We start from the raw sequence: 17,433 nt of genomic DNA, 5'->3' as shown, positions 1-17,433 counted from the left end.
GCTGCTCCAGGCAGCCCAAGGACCCATCCCCCTCTGCACACCCATCCCTCCATTGGCTGCTGTAGCACCACCACCCCCCACCCAATTCCAGCCCCTGCCAAGGGCTGCCTGGATGTTCATTTTAACTATCTATCTATCTCCAGCTCAGAAAGAATGCTGAGGGGGAGAGGATTTGCAGTGACCAACTGCCGTTTGGGAGGCCCACACACGCATCTTTCCTGCAACTTCAACCTGGAAGATTGCTGGTGATGACGACAGAACACATAGAGTCTGCCGTTAGCAACCATTCAACTGTTGCCACCTCCCAGTTACAGGGCCAGGGTAAATGAGGGAAAGCCAGAGCTCGCCACACAGGTGTTGACAAGGTAACTAAAAACTCCCCAACTTACAAGAGAAGTGTCCTAGTACCCCACAAAAACTTGGCAATATGGAGTCTTTTTTTTTTTTTACAATTCATTTATATAAATCAAGTGGCAGAGTAATTTCCTGCACTTCATATGCAGGTGTCAAAATGAGGTATATAAAACATGTATACAGAGAAATGCTTTCATAAAAAAGTAGAAACCAGTAATATTCTCTTCTTCAGCATCACTAACACCAAGGGACCCCCTGAGGCCTAGGTCCCCTCAGCAGACTACTCCTGGGAACAGCCTGCTGAAGAGAATGGGCCCTACTAACCCCCGTCTCCACATGGGGCAGTGGAAGGGCTTTAGGAAGGAAGCTCTGTGGATAAGGAGAACTGCTGAGGCTTCCAAGTGTGACATCAGGGCTTGGAGGCCCTGCTGAGCCGCTGGCACAGTACAGCACAGTGCTGTGGAGAATGTTCCTCTTGGCCACGCTGGTACCTTGCTCTGACTGGGCATCCTTTTCTCCCTCTGGGCCCCTTTGTCCAAAAGGCTTGAGGAACCCTAAGGTCCCTTCTAATGGTTCTATGATTGTTTTACAAGTTAGAGGTTGTGACCCTAGCCCCACAGGAAGGTGCTAGCCTGGAGGACACAGGGCCACCTGCAAACTCACACCACTGCAGAGGCAAGCCTGAAGGACTTGATTACCTTGCCTCTGAGCTTAGTTTCCAGGTCAGCCTCGCAGAAGTAGCTCACAAGGCCCCACAGTGTCATTCCCACAGTTAGCTGGCTGTTGTCTTACCCTTACCCCTACAAAATGAAGAGGTCACTGTCCACCCTGAGGAGAGACAGACTGGGGAACCCCAGGTCCACCTCAGGTCCTGTGGCCTAAGGCAGTCACGGATCCTTCTCTGCCCTCTTCCTAAGTGGAATGTTCAGTGCAATTCTTCCCTTCCCTTCCTTTCAAAACAGGAAGAGTCCTTGGGCCCGGGCCCGGGCCCGGCCCACGGTTGTCAAGGCACATCACTGCCAGCAAGCTGGAGCACACCCAGCAGCCCCCAGCCTAGATCCCGTTCTCAACCCACAGTTTTGACTTTTGTACGAACTTATTTCCGGTTCTCAGAGGTCAGTAGGGAGTTCCATCCCAAATATTTTAAAAACTAAATATATTTTTTAAATGCTGCCTCTTGACCTGAACTATGAATAACAGTGTGTGCCCACAGAGAACAAACAGAGAGAGAGAGACTGAGGCCATCTTGCATAATAAAGCACAGAGGAGCCTGGGGGAGCTCCCTGTCCGTCCCTGGTTCAGTTCCAGGGCACAGGCAATGTTTGGAAACCCTTGTCAGCAGCACTGCTGTGGGGGCTGCCACTGTCTCCATCCATTTAGGCGATATCCTGCTCCAAGGGATCGAGAAGGAGGATTGGCAGGACCCTACCCAGCTTCGCCCTCAGCCCACAGTGCTACCTGCTTGTCTTAAGATTCACCAAAAAAAAAGTGAGGGGCGGGTTTTAACCACAACAAAAAGTGTAGATCCTCCCAGCTGTAGGAGGTTAGGCCATCCTGCACCAGTGTCTGCATGGGCTTCTGCCCACTGTGGGGGCTCAGGCCCCAGGAGTACCTGCCCGGCCCATGAGGGGGGCACTGCCCTCCTGAAGGTCAACTGGAGTCTGGTTGGTGTGGACCACAATGGTCTTCTCATCCACAATCTCACAGGTGGGGTTGGTGAAGGCAGACAGGGGCAGGGTGATGCGCTGCATCTCTCTCTCACACACCTTCTGTTCATGCTGCTCTTTCAGGTCCTTCCCCCTGGCAGGAAAAGAGGGAAGTGTTTAGGCAGTGCTTCCTGTGTGGCTTTACTCATTAGATAGCACCTCTGAGGCCCGAGCAGGGGCAAGCCATGGCCACAAGAAATCAGTGGCTTATGTACTAGATTTCTATTCTGCCAGACTGCCTTAACTCCACAAGGAGCCCCCACACCTCTGGTCTCTGCTTCCTCATCTGTAAAATGGGGATGATAGTAGCGTGAACCTCACACAGCTGCAGTGGGGCTCAATGAAGATAGTGTAGAGGAAAGAGACTCTTAGCAAGATATAGTTTTGTTCTTTCAGCCCAGGGCTCCAAGAGACCCAGAGAACTATCCTGGCCCTAACCCGTAAAGTCCAGAAAACTGGCCTGACCATCCTGTTCTGAGACAGTCATCTTATCCTAAAGTCCCAGGAGGTATGAGCCCCGACTGGAAACAGGGACCATCCCCACCCCATGCAGGGGGCAAAAAGGACTCAGGGCTGCTCAGGTCAATGGGAAACAACGAGACAATGAGTGTTAGACCCCTCAGAATTTTCACAAGCCTTTGAATTCTAATGGTGCTCAGTGACCCAGTCAGGCCATGGTGTTGCCCCATTTTACTCACGTGGAGCACTCACTCCATGCTAAAAACTTTATGTATGTTAGCTCACTTCATTTTTGGCTGAACCCTAAGAATTAGGTCTTATCATTCATTTCATAGATGAGGAAATAGCCCAGGAAGTTAAGGAACTCTCCAACAACATGGTAGGCTCAAACCCAGGTCTGCTGGACTCTGGCTGCTACTCAAGAGAAGTTTGGATCTGATCAGGCTCACCCCAAAGAAATCGTGGGGCAAGGACTCAAACCCAGTCTTCTGGCTGCATATGTAGATCCCTTCCCACTGCACCAGGCCATCCCAATTGCAAGCCAGAGGGTTTGGTGAGTGCCCAGCACACTGCACACCGGAACCAGCACCCAGGACCCAGGTCAGCATCCTCAGAAGCCAGCAGCTAGACACATGGGCTCACCTGTTGGAGGAAATCTTCCTGGAAGAAGCCCACCCCAAAGAGGCCTTGAAGCAGGCAGCTGAAGGATGACTTGCTAAAACAACATAGGCCTACTTCAGAGCTCCTCAGGGAGATGGCTGGGATCAGACAGATTACACATCCATCATGATGTGAGGTACAACGACCAAAGTTTCCAGAGATGAGAATATTGAGAAAACAGCAGGGGCTGGAGGGGGAGGAGTTTGCACGGGTGCCTCAGAACTGTCTTTAAATCAACCAGTTTTCTTGTGTTCTACTACCACCTCTGCCTTAGCTGTGTGACACGTGGAAAAACAGCCTCACTGAGCCTTGGTTTCCTCATCTGTGAAATGGGGATAATATCTGCCTCAAAATAAGATAATGAATGTGAAAGCATTCTGAAAACAGTGAAACTGCTGTAAAACTCATAAGTGGTTATTATGATTTGCCCTGAATATGACTTGACTCACCAAGCAATGTTATCCTAATTTGGTTTCCCAAGAAAACTCTTGTTACTGACCAGCCAAGGCAAGTATTATTGATGTGACCTCAGCAACTCCCCTCTTCTCTAGGCCTTAATTTCATCATCTGTAAAACAAGGAGTTGAACTTGATAATCTCCAGGGCCCCTGACATTCTGTAAGATCCCTCAAATGAGATGTGCTCTGATCCCTATTTCTCACTGTAAGGTCACAGAGGGCAAAGTCATGAGGTCATCTCCCTGAGTCACCTTGGGTGACTGAGTTTCTGAATGTGCAAGCCTGAGGCTTTTGCCCCATCCTTCTCCTTAGCCTCTGTACTGGACACCACCAACTCCCACAGCAGAATAACTCCCAGAGCACCCAGAGGGAAAATGGAGGGACATGGGAAGAGGGTCATCTGGACCAAGTGCATCACCACTCAGCCTGAGATGCACTTTACCCTTGGGCACTGCTCATCAGTTACAGCTGCTGCCACATGGAAGGAAACACCTACCTCCATAATAAAACAAAAAGCCAGATTCTTCAAGGTTGCCCATGTAGAGAAACTTGGACGGTCTAGGTTTAATTTTATTAAGGAGCCCCCAAGCCAGCAGAAGACCAAAATGCAATTGACAAAAGATGAGGGGTATGCAAGTATCTTCTGCCAAGGGGCTGGAGGAACAGGGAAAGCAGGAACTCATACTTCCTGAGTACCTACTAAGCTGCCAGGAAATGGCCTTCTCATTACCCAGGATGAGAAGAGCTAATTATGCACCTACTGGATGCCATGCACTTTATACATGTACCATCTTCATTTAATTTCCACATCAAATTTGCAAGCTAATGTCATCCCCATTTAATAGATGAAGAAACTGAGGCTTTGGAGTCTGACCCCAAAGCCCTGTTCTCCTCCGCTACCTCCTTTACCAGGCATCTGGCTGTGGCCAGCTCAGTTGTTGATAATGGTCAGGCTGCATCATACACAAGTCTTTAGGGGGAAAAAAATCAATTTCTATTAATGGAGTAGAGCAGGGCTAGAAGAGCAGCCAAGGGTAAAGGAAGCAGGTGCTGGGACTCATCTGGATTACAGTGTCATCCATTTAGAAGCCTCAAGATACACCCAACCGGACGTGCCTCCTGTTAATGGTGCCTACGAGTCCCAGAGATGCAGCGGCTGCCTCCAGCTCCCTCCAAGACCTGAGAGAGGCCACCAGGCCTGCTGCACTGACCAGCGGGCAGTTCAGCCCCTTCTCACTGCCTTGGCGGGGGCAGCGGGGCGGTTGTCTGGCAGCCAAGAAAGAACAAAAGGCTTATTCACTGACTCAGCTCCTCTCCTAAGGGGGTGGAGTGGTGTTGACTTACAGTTTTTCCTTTGCCTTTTTATCAGAAAATAGGCACTCCCTCAGGAGCTAGCGCAGACATTGTGCTAGGGGCAGGGACAGGGAGCTGCTTAGTCACAGACTGGCCGTGTGAACCTCGTGGCCTAGACAACCAGGACAAAGACCCGCCAGGCTTAGCCCTCACCCACCCCCACCTGCCGCCCTTCTTCCCCTGAGAGGAAGCCTGGTGCCTGCCTGCCCTTCCCAGCCAGGGGAAAGCTCCATCCCATTAGCCTCATGGCCTCCGGCTAAGTTTAAGGTTTGCAGTAATTCTATCCCTGGCTGGCTGCTCCAGGGCCAGGATAGGAAGCTGGGCTGGCCAGAGAGAGCAGGTGTGGATGGAGCTGCTGGCCGCCTCTGACATCCTCTTCGGGGGGTGATGGAGCCACCACAGACCTCCTTCAGGCAACACAGGTTTCTTCAAATTATTATATAACTCTGAGCCCCTGCTATTTTCCCAATCAGAAGCAGTGCTGTGCCACACTACTGCTCAGGAAAAGTTCCTCAAGGCCGCTAGGGTTATGAACACCACCTGTATGCCCAAACTACACTGTCTAATTTCATCCTTACAAAAAACCTATATGGTATCTATTAGGATCTCTGTTTCAGAGACAGGAAGGCAGATGCAGAGAGGTTAAATCATTCGTTCAAGCAAATGGCAGAGCCGGGATTTGAACCCAGTAGTACCTGCAGCCCCCAGCAGGCAATACTGTCTGTAGGAAATATTAGAGCTAGGAGGATCATCACATCTACGTCCTTGCCTTTACACTATTTTACAGATAAAGAAAACAGACAAAGTAAATGATTTGTCCAGTGTTGCACCCAGAATTGGTGGCAGTTCCAAAACTAGATCCTGGTTCTTTTGACTTCCAAAGCCAGCCATTTTTTTGAAAGGTTCTATTTTTCCTACTATCCTTTGCAATTCAAAGCAAACTTGCATGAAGCTACCAGGCCTTGCTGGACTTTTGGGAGATACTGATAATCCTTAGACACACCTTATTAGCTGTGTAGCCTGGAGATGGCACTTAACTCCTCTAGGTCTCAGCTCCTCACTGTAAAATGGTGTCAAAGTGCTCCTTCTAGTGTGGTCATGAGGCTTGGGCAAGATCATCAGGGAAGAGCATTCAGTAGGGCCTTACTTATTTTTTTTTTTTTTGTGAGGAGATCAGCCCTGTGCTAACATCTGCCAATCCTCCTCTTTTTTTGCTGAAGAAGACTGGCCCTGAGCTAACATCCATGCCCATCTTCCTCTACTTTATATGGGACGCCGCCACAGCATGGCTTGCCAAGCAGTGCGTCAGTGCGTGCCTGGGATCCGAACCAGCGAACCCCGTGCCACCACAGCCAAGCACATGCACTTAACCGCTTGCGCCACCGGGCCGGCCTGGGCCTTACTTATTAAAAAAGCATGCAATAGGGCCGGCCCGGTGGCTTAGCAGTTAAGTGCGCGCACTCTGCTGCTGGCAGCCCGGGTTCGGATCCCGGGTGCACACCGACGTGCCGCTTCTCCAAGAGGCCATGCTGAGGCCGCGTCCCACATACAGCAACTAGAAGGATGTGCAACTATGACATACAACTATCTACTGGGGCTTTGGGGGAAAAAATAAAAATTATAAAATAAAAAATAAAAAAGTACGCAATAAATGTTTGCTGCTCTTGTGATTATTTAACCTGATTGGTGTTCTACTGTTTACATTTAATACTTATGATAATCTTGGGTGGGTCGGTGTGGGGTCGGTATGGATGTGTGTGGAGGGGAGATATATCCCCATTTAACAGACAACAAACCAAGATTCTGAGGAGTGGCAGAACCTACACTCAACAGTTCTTTCTAAGACACTGTTCTCTGACTCTGGGGAGAGATGAGAGCTGAGAGCTTGCCTCTAGCCTACATGCGGTTTCCTGTTGTGCAGTCTGTTCTCAGAGCACTTTTGCTAAGGAAAGGGGTGGTCTGGTGGTTAGTGATGGGGAGTCTGGTGACTTGGTGCCATGCCCTGAATTTACAGGAACGTTTCTAGTCCTCAGGGCAGTCCCGTGACAGCCTAGAGTAGCAAATCTAGAAGAAAAAGGCCTGGCTTCCTCCTTGGGCATGAGAGCTGAGCTCAGAATTAACATTTAGTCAGTTCAAGCACCTGGAGGCCTGGAAACTGTCACAAGATTGGAGGACAGCCAACTGCTATCCAGTGGCTGAGGAAGGAAGAAATATTTCAAGGGCTAAACTCAGCTAACACGGTTTGGTTCTGACTATGAATTGTAGGCCAGGGCCACAACATCATTTCCTCTAACTCTCTGAAATGAACAAGCAGTGGTCCCTGGACCTGCCATGACAACTATCCCACTGGGGGCAACAACCTCGGACTGGGAACCGGGAGACTCTCTCAGGTCAATACTTCCCCTCTCTGAACCTCTGCCTTCTGAATCATAGAAAATCACAGAAGAAACAGAGTTTGGAGAGCACTAGTACAGTACCCACATTTTATAGAAAAGAAAAACAGCTATTGTTTACTGACCACCTACCATGTGCTACACACTGAGCGACGCAGTCACATGCCTTAGTTACAGCAATGGTTTGGAATAGGAAATAGAAGCAACTTGCCCAAAGTCACACAGATAGCTAGTTAGTAGCAGGGTTAAGACTTGGCTCCACCACATGCTAGGTATGTGGCCTCAGGCAAGGCACATGTCCTCTCCTGCCTCAGTTTCCTAATCTGTAAACTGGAGATAATAACAGCATTTACCTCATAAGAGTGATTGTGAGAATTGAGTTAAAGCACGCAAATTGCTTGAAGCAGTGTCTGGCATGTGGTAAATGTTTGCTGATGCTGTTATTATTATTCTTACCCGACACTTTCCCTTTCTCATCTGTAAAATGAGGAGGTTGACTACATCACCTGTAAGGACACCCTAGGTTTATTTTATGCTGGGTGTTCCACTGGGGATGTGGGCTCAGACACGGCCCTCACCACTGGAAAATGCAGGCCACTATGTCACTTCTTTTACAGGGAGCCTTCTCAGACCACAGAAAAGAAATATCACAGACACTCAAGGCTGGAAGTCAAATCCTCTGATTTTGCCCAAGAAAGCAAATAATTTTCCCAGAGTCAGCCAGTGCTATAAAAACGAATGCGACTCTGGCTTATCGTCATGCACCCATCACTGACTTTGAGAACCTTTTCCACACAGTATCCCAGAGGACCTCTCAAAATAAGTATTCCTCCTCCTGCTATCCCAACCACAGGTCATGTCCCTGAGTTTCCCAGGTAGCCTCTTTGGCTTTCTCATACGCGGCAAACAGGCTCTCCTCCAACTCACTTTTTGCCTCCTGTTCTAGAGGAGATCCCATTGTCTATGGCTCAGGAAATTCAAACCCCAACTGCAAAAACAGTGGCTGGTTACCTTTTCTAGTAGCAGAATTTTATAACTCACAGAAAGGATTCAGTCTCTGGGTCCCTGCAAGGAGTGCCCAGCCTGATTTCTGCAGTGCCACTCACTTCCATGCAAGGCACGCTGGATTAGACAGCAGGGAATTTGGTTTCAAAAGAGCTGGGTTTGAATCCAGGTTCTGTCACTCCCAGGCAGTGTGACCTTGGGCAAATCACTTCACCTCTCTGACAAAGGCTTCCTCGTTCATAAAATGGGGAACAAGAACCCCTACCTCACAAGGCTTTTGGGTTAGGAATAAAGGCACCAAAGGAAAGGGTGTGTCCAAGGTCACCTAGTAAAGACTAGAAACCAAGTCGCTACATCTTGAGCTGGTTTCTCTCTTTCAACACCTCACTTCCTTTTTTTGGGTAAGAATGCCACAAAGGAGTCTGATTTGACTTTGTGTACCTGCCTCTCCTCCTCTCAAGAGAGCCCAGAAGAGAAGCTACTGACCTCTTGTAGGTGTAGCCCAAGACGATGCCAGCTCCGATGGCGATGATAATCACCATCATGGTAACGCCCAGCACATAGCCTGCCAAGGACAGGACACAGGTCCCATTAGTCTCACCCCAGACAATTAGTAAATGACATCTCTTGATGAATCCCACAAGGACAAGGAGTGGGGCAGTCATACCCAAGGTTCCTAGGTCCTTTTTCTCCTTTGAGTTTGCCCGCACCCGCTGGCTGATCCCAATCACTGGCTGCACAGCTGCTGCCTCGCTCCGGGCAGGGAGGGCATTAGCAGGTGCGAATACCTGCATCTCATCTTCGCCTGGCACTTCAGATGCCTCCTCCGTTTCTGCTGTGGAGGCCTGTGAAGTGGTTTCTGGAGGTGAGGTGGGAAATAGCTCTCATCAGCGAGTGGCCTGAGTGAATTCCACAGCTGAACCTGGCCCTGGTGTTGGGGAAGATGAAGGAGGTCCACCTTGGAACGCCCCCACACACACTGAAATCAAACCCTGGCCCAGGGGTAAGACCAGACCTGAGAGGGCTGCACCATTGCTAGGACAAAGCAAATGTGAAGACAAGACCATAAGAAAGGGCCTCTCCCGCCTCCCACGTCTTCATCTGTCCAAATCCTTGCCATTTTCCAAGGCCCACCTCAGTGGCCTTCTTCTCCACGGGTCCTCCTCTACGCCAGGAAGACAATCCACGACTCCTCTGAGCAGCTCACATCTACTGAGCCCACGCTTTATGCCAATCCCTATGTTATATGCTTTACATATCCCATTTAATCCTAAAGAATTGTCTTGCTGCCTCGGGAGCAACAAGCCTGCGCTCTGGCGTCTAAGAAACTTGAATTCAAATCTGGACCCTGCCATTGTGTTTGGTAAATCGCTGAACTTCTCTGAGGCTCAGATCCCCCAAACAGGTTCTTCCCAGAGAGGCTGTGAGCAGAGCACCTAGCACACGGCAGATCTCCACAAACGGTGAGTAAACGCTGATGGGCTCGCCAACGGCCTGGGGCTGGGGATGCGTGTCCCCGGGGCTCCCGGAGGCAGCGCGCTGAGCGGGGAGCGCGCGGCCGAGGGGCGGGGCCTGGCCTCCCGCGATTGTTTACAAGGCGCTCGGGGAGGATGAGCTCACTCCGAGCGGCGGCGGCGGCCAATGGGCTTTGGGCCCCACGGCCTGGAGACAGCCTTGGCCAATCACACGGCGTGGGGGCGGGGCGGGGCAGGCCAGCGTCGCGCGGACGCACGTGCGCAGCGGGTGTAATGGCCACTCCCAGGCACCCCTGAGCGTGGGGGTCCCGGGGGTCCCGAGCCCATACCTGGGCAGCGCAGGTCCTCGCAAGGCCGCTTCTCAGGAGCGCTGGCCTCGCCGCTGACGTAGCACCAGGGCCCGCGCGGGTCCTGGTCCGGGTTCCGGCAGTAGCTGTGGTTGCCGGCGCCTGGAGAGGAGAGAAGGCACCGTGGGCTTGGGCCGGGGCCGGGGCCGGGGTCGGGGCCGGGACCGCGGCCGCCGCCCGCCCGCCGCCAGGGGCAGACACTCACCCGACTCAGGGACCAACGCCAGGCCGCTCTGCGCGTCCAGCCAGTTAAGGCAGCGGAGGCCCGGTGCCGGGGAGGGCTGGTCCGCCCGGTACAGGTGGCCGTTGTCCCAGAAGCAGCCTGTGAGGAAGACTGAGTGGCAGTCTGAGTGGCCGGCAGGGTCGCCCGGGCCCACCTGGCCGTGCCCCTGCCGGGTTGGGGGACCCGGGGCCCTACTGGGCCTCCCTGTCCTCTCGTGGAAAACCCCGCCTGCCTCGGGTTGTTGTGAGGCTCGAAAGAGAAGGAAGAGAAAACAGCCACTGGTGCCTGGCCATCAGTCAGCGCTCAGAGAATATTAGCTTTTTTATTTTTTGTAAACCGGAAAGTACTGCACAATTGCAAGGGGTTGTTACTCTGGAACTTGTGGCCACTTTGGAGGAAGGTGCGGGAGAGGGCTGAGTTCGGGTCCCTTTGTGGAGATGGTGGGAGTTTTGGGTCGGTGGGCGGCCAGAACTGAAATTCATCCCTGTGTAGTAATTCCATGTTACATAAACTCTGGGGTTCCCTTCTGCGCGGATATGGCCACACTTCCACAGGCGACACTCCCTCCCAAGGCAATTCTACAAAAGCCTTGATTCAGTCAAGCAAAACAGAGCCTCAAACGGAGGGAACCTGCCTCACCGCTGTCTGGATGTGACTCCAAACTCCCACTCCCCTCAGCAGGAGAACCACAGGAAGCGGCTGGGGAAGGAGGGCCTGTGCTCTGGCCACACCAAGCAAAGCCTCTGAAAAAACCAGGACTTAAGGAGTAGGGGAGGTGAACCCCCAAGTTCCATCCACTCATGAGGCACGGGCAAGGGAAAGGAAAGAGCAAGTGGCTACTTGCCTTTGTTTTTAAGGGCAAAGATGGAGCTGCAAGCCCATGGCAGGGAAAGGAGAAAGAAAAAACAAAGCTTTCATAGGACAACAGAAACTGGTTAAGAGCTTCACTTCCTGTCATCTTCCTGACTAGCCTGGCCATGCTTGGGAAATAGGGAGCTCTACCCTTTCTGCTTCATTAAGTTGCTGCAGAAAGGAAAGATTGTAATCTCACCTCCAGATCCATAGGCTTTTGCTAGGAGCATGTTGCTGATGAAGAATGTTTGCACCCAGGCCAACAGCATCCTCACCTCCTTGGTCTTGCAGGTGACTGGCCAATTAGTGTCCAACCCGGGTCCCCTTGTCAGCAGCTCTGCCTCCCGGTCCCAGCCTTGCAGTCAGACCTGCCCTTGTTATGCTCTTCTGGTAAACAGCCTCTCTTTAGAACTGGGAGCTTCCCAGCTAGCTTGCTGCAGCGAGGTGTTTTTCAGCTGAAAGGCGCCCCCTGGGTCCTAAGCGTCGTATGCCATGCAAGATCACTAACCCTGAGCCAAGAGAGGAACTCAGCCAAGTGAAGACAGGCAGAGAAGTTCAGGTTGTGCTTAGCAGCAGATCAGTTTGAGACCTGCACTGGCTGCAATCCCCAGGGCTTTTCCTCTCTTCTGTCTCCATTTGTGTGGGTACAGAAAGAGTCATTCTGTCAAGAGGCATCATTGAGGGGAGGGAGTCTTGGAATTATAGTCACTAAAGCAGAACAATTTATGGAGGATGTGCTAGCTAAAAAACCAGGAGGAACTCAAGACCACATAGGAGGCACAAATAAGAGTATCCAGGTGGATGTAACTATACCCATTCTTGAAAAAAGGCCTTTGTGGTTTATACATGCTTATGAACACTGACTTTTTTTTTTTAACAGTGTAACTTTGCCAGGGTCAGATCGGTCACATTCTTTTGCTTATATTTGTATATATAGTAAGAATACAGAAGGGGTCTCTTTAGTTAAAAACACATGTTGTGCAAACACTGGGACATTTGCTCAGCTATATTTAATAATCTGTCCTTTCTACTAGCCTTGAATTCATATAGAGGAAGTTAAGTAAAATATTTGCTTTTTTTCCCCCACCCGGTGGGAAATCTATTTGCAGTGATTTGTATCCATCATTAAACCTCACCACATCCATATGACTTAGGCCTTTTGGAGTTAGGCAGAAGGGCCCTCTTCCTGTTTGGCTGACAGTTCAAGTTCCCAGGCAGCCTCAGTAAACTGAAAGATAGAACAGAGTGATTCGCCAAGACTACCTTGTGACTCAGGCACATCTCAAAATAGAAATGGGAGACTGTTTCGATCGGAGGGCTTGCATCTTGCAGGCAGTAATTTAGGGAGGAGAAAAGCAAACTTTACTAAGTAAGTTTCAGAAGTTTTATCAAGGAAGAAAGCTAATGTCAGTCTATCTAATCTGAAGTGAATTTGAATTCACTACAATCAGATATCAGACATGGAAAGGACAGAGAAATTTAGCTGACTCTTTAGAGAAGTTTGCTAACAGTATTTGATTCCTTCAGTCCATTTAATAAGACATGGTGCTTTGTTTTTGCAGTCACTCTCTTATCTCCCCACACAAGCTCCTGATCCTCTGACTCCTGACGTGGTCTACACTTGGAATTATGCCACGGAGTCTGTAAATTGACTCACACACACACATATCTATAGATATGCCAAAATTTTAGAATTTTACAATTCTAACATAATATTCAGGGGTCTTTTTAACACTTTTTTTTAATTTTACAAACTTTTTGAGAACCTACTACATGCTAGATATAGTTGTAGACACTGAGAATACATCTGTAAACAAAATATTTGAAATCTCTGCCCTCATGGAGCTTATATTCTAGTTAGGAAAGATATTATATATATGTAAAATGTCAAGTGGTCCTGGGCTGGCCCGGTGGTGTAGTGGTTAAGTTCATGAGCTCTGCTTGGGGGCGTGGCCTGGGGTAGTAGGTTCAGATCCTGGGTGTGGACCTACTCACCACTCATCAAGCCATGCTGTGGTGGCGTCCCATATACAAAATAGAGGAGGATTGGCACAGATGTTAGCTCACGGACAGTCTTCCTCAAGCAAAAAGGAAGATTGGCAACAGACGTTAGCTCAGGGCCAATCTTCCTCACCAAAAAAAAGTCAGGTGGTCTTAAGTGTTATGAAAAAAAGTGAAACAGGATGAGAGAGAAAGAGTAATGGGGTGGTGTTTCACTTGCCAAAGAAAGTTTACACTGTTTTCAGGGAACCAGTAGGATATTTCTATAGGCAAAAGGCTGAAGGGGAAGGATTCTTTGCTCAGTTTTCCTTGCAGGTCCTAAATAGTCTTACACTGCTGTAAGAGATATGATGTGTATTTTGTTTCGTTACATAAAATATATAGGCTGGAGAAAATGAGAGTGCAGTTTTTAATTTCAGAGTGGCAGGGAGTTCTTTTGGATTGATCCCTTTTTTTGTATGCAGTGAGTGCTCAATTGTCTGATGAAATGCTCCTCCTTAGATTCTGAAGGGCTGCTTCTGCTGGATTATAATACTTGTCCCTCTGATTTTGATAGAGACAGGCTATACACAGGCCGGCACTTGTACCATTTTCAGATTATCTACTGTGCCCATGTAGGGGTGCCAGTATTTCTCCCTCAGAAGCTCAAAGCTTCCTTACCTGTTGCTGTTATCACCTAATTTTTCTGTTTAAAAAATTGCTATCTTCCCTAACTTACACACCTTGATATACAACAAAACCATATTTTGTGCCATGTGTCTTATCAGGAACAGCACTGCCTAGAAAAGATATAAGACAGGCCAGAGGAGATTTCTTTCAGCTTAGTCATCTCTGTTTTTCCTCTCCTGTAACTAAGATGTTTATCAGTGTGATTTGATTTTTTTCAAGAATGAAGGACTGGTTTCTCAGTTCTTCATAGGAATATTCTATTGTAATAGTAGGTTCAGTACCTTCCTTCCTCAAGGAATTCAGATTTAGTTCAGAGATGTGCCTGTCGTCATCATTGATGATATTTTGGTCTTTTTCTTTCTTTCTTTTTTTTTTTTGTGAGGAAGATCAGCCCTGAGCTAACATCCATGCTAATCCTCCTCTTTTTGCTGAGGAAGACCGGCTCTGAGCTAACATCTATTGCCAATCCTCCTCCTTTTTTTTTTTTCCCCAAAGCCCCAGTAGATAGTTGCATGTCGTAGTTGCACATCTTTCTAGTTGCTGTATGTGGGACGCGGCCTCAGCATGGCCGGAGAAGCAGTGCGTCGGTGCGCGCCTGGGATCCGAACCCGGGCCGCCAGTAGCAGAGCGCGTGCACTTAACCGCTAAGCCATGGGGCCAGCCCTTGGTCTTTTTCTTATGATCCAGATTTGAACTTTGCTTCATGTATTGGTGCAATATGGCCATATTTTATGGCCTGTAGTTAATCCAAACTTGAGATTTCTTCTGGAAATATTACTGCAATAATAATATGATACAGCACTACTCAAAATACTCCTTTTGGATTGTTTATATCCCTGAAGACAACATTGTGAAATATAATACTCATATTTTACTGAATATTTCAGGGATGTTTGACTCTTGGTTTCATGTTAAATCAGTACTAACCCAGAGAGACAAAGCCATACCATTAACTCAGGGAATAGCTTTCCAGAGCATTTCCCAAGAAGGATGGGTAGTTTGTTTTGATAACAGGGTATGTTAGTGAAAGAGCTCTAATAAGGAAGCCATAAGACTGTTAAAAGGCTGAAAAATCTTTTGTGTCAGCAAAAGAGGGCCAAGGTGTTGGTAAAAATCCTTGGAGTAACATTTAATGAATTGGCTCCAGCTATTCTTTCTATATAATGTGCTGTAGAAGGAGCCACTAAGATTGTGCTGAAAGATATTTGGGTGTAGAATTGCAAACTGAGCAGAGGATGATTTTATGAAGGTTGTTAAGGAAATAATATTCCAGTCAAAATATCTGAACCCCAAGCCCATTTCTTTGTATGGCCTTCAATGAGTTAGATTATTTCCATTTGGGTACACAGTTAAGTGTTTAATAAATATTTGAAATGGGAAAAAGCAGAATACCGTGTAAGGAAAAAGAGTCTAATGAATCCACAGAGAATAGGATTTTTTTTGTGTGTGAGGAAGATCGGCCCTGAGCTAACATCTGCCAATCCTCCTCTTTTTGCTGAGGAAGACTGGTCCTGGGCTAACATCCATGCCCATCTTCCTCCACTTTATATGGGACGCCGCCACAGCATGGCTTGACAAGCGGTGCATCAGTGCACGCCCAGAATCCAAACCGGCGAACCCCGGGCCGCCGCAGCGGAGCACGCGCACTTAATCGCTTGCGCCACCGGGCGGCCCCAAGAATAGGATTTTTTTAAAGGTAAATAATAAAACAGCCAAGAAGGCTTGTAGATCACAGGTTACTTTCAGAGACAAGACATTCCACACTGGGGAACTGAGGAGCCACAAAAGCAGAGAACTTGGGAACATCACATCACTGGTTTTGAGTAATAAAGGGGAGAGTAAATTCCTGAATGAGAGTGGATTTTGACTTAGAGGCCAGCCTTAGGAAACATGGCTTTCACAGTGAACAAACACAATCTTCAGTGTCACAGGGAAAACACTAGAGACTATAAACTTCATTGGTTGGTAAGACTACTAGGCTGTTGATATTTAAAATAAATTAACCTAGTAAGCTACAATTATGCCTCTTTTGGAAGGGATCTAAATTCTCCATTCTCAATAAACTGGATCTACAGCTTTTAAAATTTATCATCACCCAGTATGAGCTTGAGTACTGACATTTAAAGCAAGAGAAGCAGTATGTCCAATATAAGAGTGCTGGCTTTGGAAAGCCCTGGGTTCCAGTCTCAGCACTACAGTTTGATCTTGGGTGAGTTACTTAGTATCTGTAATTCTAAATTTCCTTAGCCTACTATTATAGTGCAGTTACAGTTAAGAGTACAGGCACCAATGTCAGGATTCAAATCCCACTCTGTCACTTATTAGCTATGACATCTTAGGGAAGATACTAAACTCTCTATGACTCAGTTTCCTCATATGGAGGGAGAAAGAGATAAAAATAGTATCTATATCATTGGATGGCTGAGCCCTGAATAAATGTTAACTGTGTCAGTTTTTGTGTGAGTAACCTCGAACTAGAAGCACCGAGTACAGGGTCCGGCCCGATGGCGCAAGCGGTTAAGTGCACACTCCCCGCTGCAGTGGCCCGGGGTTCGACAGTTCGGATCCCGGGCGCACACCGACACACTGGTTGGCAAGCCATGCTGTGGTGGCGTCCCATATAAAGTAGAGGAAGATGGGCACGGATGTTAGCCCAGGGCCAGTCTTGCTCAGCAAAAAGAGGAGGATTGGCAGATGTTAGCTCAGGGCCGATCTCCCTCACAAATAAAAAAATAAATAAAAATAAAAAAAAAAGTACTGAGTGCAGATGGTCCCTGACTTCCGATGGTTCACCTTACGATTTTTCGACTTTAGCGTGGTGCAAAAGCGATACGCATTGACTAGAAACCATACTTCGATTTTTGAATTTTGATCTTTTCTCGGGCTAATGATATGCAGTATGATATTCTCTTGTGATTCTGGGCAGTGACAGCAAGCTGGAACTTCCAGTCAGCCATGTCCTGATGAGAGTAAACAACCAGTACATTTACAATCATTCTGTACCCATACGACCATTCTGTTTTTCACTTGCAGTACAGTATTCAATAAATTACATGAGATATTCAACACTTTATTATAAAATAGGCTTTGTGTTAGATGATTTTGCCTAATTGTAGGCTAATATAAGGGTTCTGAGCACATTTAAGGTACACTCGGCTAAGCCATGATGTTTGGAAAGTTAGGTGTGTTAAATGCATTTTTTACTTCCAATGTTTTCAACTTATGATAGATTTATGGAGATGTAACCCCATCTTAAGTCAACGAAGATCTGTATATTTGCTATCTTCAAGAAACTTACAGTCTGATTATAAAGATCAGGTTAACACATATGAAAATAAGAACAATATAGGGAATTATATAAGTAGGTGTTAAAGAGTGTGACACACACAATAAAGGTTTATTGATTCAATGATTATTTATTAAATGTCTACTGTGCACCAGTCAGGCTATAAACAGAGTAGTGAGGATACAACAGTGAA

The 17,433-nt window shown here is 48.0% G+C and overlaps 1 protein-coding gene across 2 annotated transcripts; it reads right to left on the bottom strand.

The window, feature by feature from the left end:
- Window positions 1-119: 119 nt before the first annotated feature.
- PIK3IP1 (phosphoinositide-3-kinase interacting protein 1) lies at window positions 120-11,694 on the bottom strand. 2 transcript variants are annotated; one of them, XM_087423947.1, is made up of 6 exons: window positions 11,484-11,694; window positions 10,415-10,543; window positions 10,192-10,311; window positions 9,055-9,246; window positions 8,874-8,952; window positions 120-2,154 (listed from the first exon to the last, which is right to left on the bottom strand). In XM_087423947.1, the coding sequence occupies exons 1-6, from the start codon at window positions 11,551-11,553 to the stop codon at window positions 1,950-1,952; spliced, it is 795 nt and encodes a 264-aa protein (XP_087280073.1). In that variant the 5' UTR covers window positions 11,554-11,694; the 3' UTR covers window positions 120-1,949. The 2 variants fall into 2 exon arrangements, with proteins under 2 accessions (XP_087280073.1, XP_004429815.1); XM_004429758.3 differs by having other exon boundaries at window positions 122-2,154; window positions 10,415-10,531; window positions 11,484-11,692.
- Window positions 11,695-17,433: the final 5,739 nt, after the last annotated feature.

Source organism: Ceratotherium simum, chromosome 35, assembly GCF_057802395.1.
Source record: "Ceratotherium simum simum isolate JZ-2026a chromosome 35, ASM5780239v1, whole genome shotgun sequence".
NCBI classification, from domain to species: domain Eukaryota; kingdom Metazoa; phylum Chordata; class Mammalia; order Perissodactyla; family Rhinocerotidae; genus Ceratotherium; species Ceratotherium simum.
This window is presented reverse-complemented; position numbering and strand designations above follow the sequence as displayed.